The following is a 3,202-nucleotide window of genomic DNA, read 5'->3' on the forward strand; positions in this document are numbered from 1 at the left end:
CGAGCGAGCCCAGCACATGACCTAGAAAAATCGAAAGGTTGAGACTCAGGAGCACACCATTTTGGAATCTTTACATACATAACAGAGATAAGATTGAATAGTGATTACTATGACCGATGAGATTATCGATTCAATAATCTCACTGGTAATGTGCATGGAACCTCATGACGTTTGTAGGTAAGAGATTACAATTGATTTCTTGCATCAACTAGCAGTTAAATTATGCTGCGCATACATACGGCACAGCCGTTGAATAGTTTTATTCTCCTTTTATATTACACAACAAGGACTGAAACTCATAGGAACGGGTCAGAGATACTAAGATATTGATATGGAACTCCCCTATTTTTATAAGTGCTTCAAAGCTCCACAAACTTCCAAGTTCCAAGTTCTGAACACTCGCAATTTTCAAACTTCTGCAGAAAAAATGAGATTTATTAATGTTGTCACTTCTTCCCTCCTCTGTTGCAGATCAGTGTTCTTGGCCTGAAGCACAAAAGCCCCTTTGAAAAGCTGTAGAAAATAATAAAAATGACAGCAATAATAACAATGCACCACCTGTTTACGTGTGAAGTGCAAAGATATGGAAAGGTACTATTTGCCTTTCCACCCTACACTGAATCACAGACCCAGTTTTCAAGAGGATTGTGGGGAGCAACTGCACAGCGATTTGATTTATTTTCTCAGATATAAATTAGATAATACGAGTCTAGTAAAATGTGCCTGCAGGTCTTCTATGTTTTGTTTCTGTTTTCTTTTCTCCATTTTAATTGTGTTGCATCAGTCTTGAATAGTGTGGGGAATTGGGGATGTTACTCTAATTTTCATGAGATTTTATGTGTTGAATCTTGGTCAGTGAGTGCACCGAGAGAGAGAGAGAGAGAGAGAGAGAGAGATCCGTACGGTATTTAACCTCACCTCTCATCATCCTTCACAAAAATAAATGCATGAATTTAAGAAAGAAATGTCTTTTGTACTGTCAAAGAAAGAAATGTCTCATATTTCATCACAAAAAGAAAGAACACACAGACTCCCAGGAACTGAAGTCTCAATCTCTGAGCTGAATCTCCCTTTCCCTAAACCTTACCCCATCAAATCTCCCTTGACTTGACACATATTCATCGGTCAGACTCAGAGGTTCAGATAATTTGATTTACACGAATCAGAAATAGTACAAGGCTCTCTGATCTTCTGTTTTGTTGCTGTCATCAGTGAATAATAAGCTGTTGCTGCTGCTGTTACTACTAATCAGTCTCTTGACATCCTCAAGATCATAGTCCAACACGGTGTTATCATTTTCCCCAAAGCACCCACTTAAATGGTTGGCATTGTCACAGCTCCCACTGTTGCTGTAACTAGACCCAACGCTCTGTACATTGTTGTTTCCCTCAAACCCATTAGGTATATATCTTTGAAAGTCCATCTCTTCTTGCTTGACCCCCATCTCTCTCCCATAGCTGCAATCACTTCTCTCACTACTTCCGAACACGAGCATGTTGTTGTTGTTGATGTCTTTAGCTAAAGAATCATACTGGATGGGACACAAAAAACCACCCTCTTGGGCTTGAAACAGTGATGAGGAATCAGTAAAGAGAGTAGTGCTAGAGGGGAGAGATGATGAGAACTCAAGGCCTGTGATTGATGGCCTGTTGTTGCTTGTGGGGTTATAAAAAGATGTGGTGCACTCTCTGTACAGTGAGGAGGGCAGTGATGATAATTGAGACGATGGGCTAATTGGGTAATTGTTAGGAGTTGAGGATGAAAATGGAGGGATCATGAGCTTTCTCTGGGATGGTGGAATCATGCCCATGAGCTTCTTCTTAAGCTTGGTGTTCCAGTAGTTCTTGATATCATTGTCTGTCCTGCCTGGTAGCTGAGCAGCTATTATTGACCATCTGTGTGAAACAAGGGAAATATAATGAACATCTTTTCTTTAAACATATAAACTTGGTCTGGGTGTGTTAGATCTGAACATATATGGAATATATGGTGCACAAAAAATGCCCAAAATGGATGATTTTCCACACAATGCAATATTTTGTTGGAAAAAGAAACACCTACTTCTCATCTTCTTTTACTAATTCTTGTTCTACACCCATTTCAAGGAGGAAATTAATCTTTCAAGACATGAAGATAGGCTCCTGCCAAGTCCACTCAAATGATATACTTAAAGAAGTTTTGTGTAACAGAATGGAAACATCACCACACAAGTCAATCAAGAAATGGAAATAAATGTGCACACTCAAGAAACAGTTTCCACTGAGAGAGAGAGAGAGAGAGAGAGAGAGAGAGAGAGAGAGAGAGAGAGAGAGAGAGAGAGAGAGATTTCTGCATATAGATGACATGTGTATGTACCTGCTTCCAATGGTGGCGAAGAGGCTGACGATGATCCGGTCCTCCTCATCTGAGAACTCACCATGCTTAATGTTTGGCCTCAGATAGTTTAGCCATCTAAGCCTACAGCTCTTCCCACATCTCTTGAGACCTGAATGACGATGACCCAAGAAAGAAACCAAAACTCAAATCAGAATCACATATATCTTAACACACCATTATCAGACAACACCGGACTAGGTTTCAGACCGCAGATCAGAGAGAGAGAGAGAGAGAGAGAGAGAGAGAGAGAGAGATGGGTGGTACTTCATTTTGAAAATCAAATTACCAGCTTTCTGTGGGAGGGCAATCCAATTACCGCCAGTGCCATACTTCTCAATGTACTCTTTGAGCTTAGAGTCCTCTTCAGGAGACCATGGCCCTTTCTTCACATTTGCCTTGTCACAGCATGGTGCTCTTCCCATCTCTCTCCTTTTCTCTCTCTCTCTCTCTCTCTCTCTCTCTCTCTCTCTCTCTCTCTATGACCCTGTGGGTAATGAGCAAGTTCTTGGAGGATCAGATAGAGAGACAGAAGGAAACTTTCTTTTTTCCGACGATTCTTTCAGTGGGTGCGTGCTTGGGGACTTCCCTTTTATCAAGAAGCCTTCGCTTTCCACAGTGAAACAATTATTAAATTAATACGGATGGGAGTGTAATAAGTCAAAAGGAAAGCAATGTTCAATACCAAGAGATTTTCCAACTCTTGGTGGGGGGTGATTTAGCTAATTAAGCTAACAGAACTTTCCATATCCCCCCAAGTTTCTGTGTTGAAAATAACCAACTGCGATATCTTCCACAAGCCCATCTTGCTTCTCGGTATAGAATATCC

The 3,202-nt window shown here is 40.7% G+C and overlaps 1 protein-coding gene across 1 annotated transcript; it reads right to left on the reverse strand.

Moving 5' to 3' along the window:
- Positions 1-969: 969 nt before the first annotated feature.
- On the reverse strand, positions 970-2,918 carry LOC115676982 (transcription factor RAX2-like). Its single transcript, XM_030600039.2, has 3 exons — positions 2,663-2,918; positions 2,356-2,485; positions 970-1,895 (listed from the first exon to the last, which is right to left on the reverse strand). The coding sequence occupies exons 1-3, from the start codon at positions 2,796-2,798 to the stop codon at positions 1,163-1,165; spliced, it is 999 nt and encodes a 332-aa protein (XP_030455899.1). The 5' UTR covers positions 2,799-2,918; the 3' UTR covers positions 970-1,162.
- Positions 2,919-3,202: the final 284 nt, after the last annotated feature.

The sequence above is a fragment of the Syzygium oleosum genome, unplaced genomic scaffold, assembly GCF_021117445.2.
Source record: "Syzygium oleosum isolate NSW1041296 unplaced genomic scaffold, Sole_v2.1 Sole_v2.07, whole genome shotgun sequence".
NCBI lineage: Eukaryota > Viridiplantae > Streptophyta > Magnoliopsida > Myrtales > Myrtaceae > Syzygium > Syzygium oleosum.

Bases quoted from the DNA above. Each gene is read 5' to 3' on its own strand.
- LOC115676982 (XM_030600039.2), bottom strand. From the start codon at position 2,798: ATGGGAAGAGCACCATGCTGTGACAAGGCAAATGTGAAGAAAGGGCCA. The intron at 2,486-2,662 runs GTAATTTGATTT...ATCGTCATTCAG, and splicing joins TGCCCTCCCACAGAAAGCTG to GTCTCAAGAGATGTGGGAAG. The intron at 1,896-2,355 runs GTACATACACAT...TGTTTCACACAG, and splicing joins TTCGCCACCATTGGAAGCAG to ATGGTCAATAATAGCTGCTC.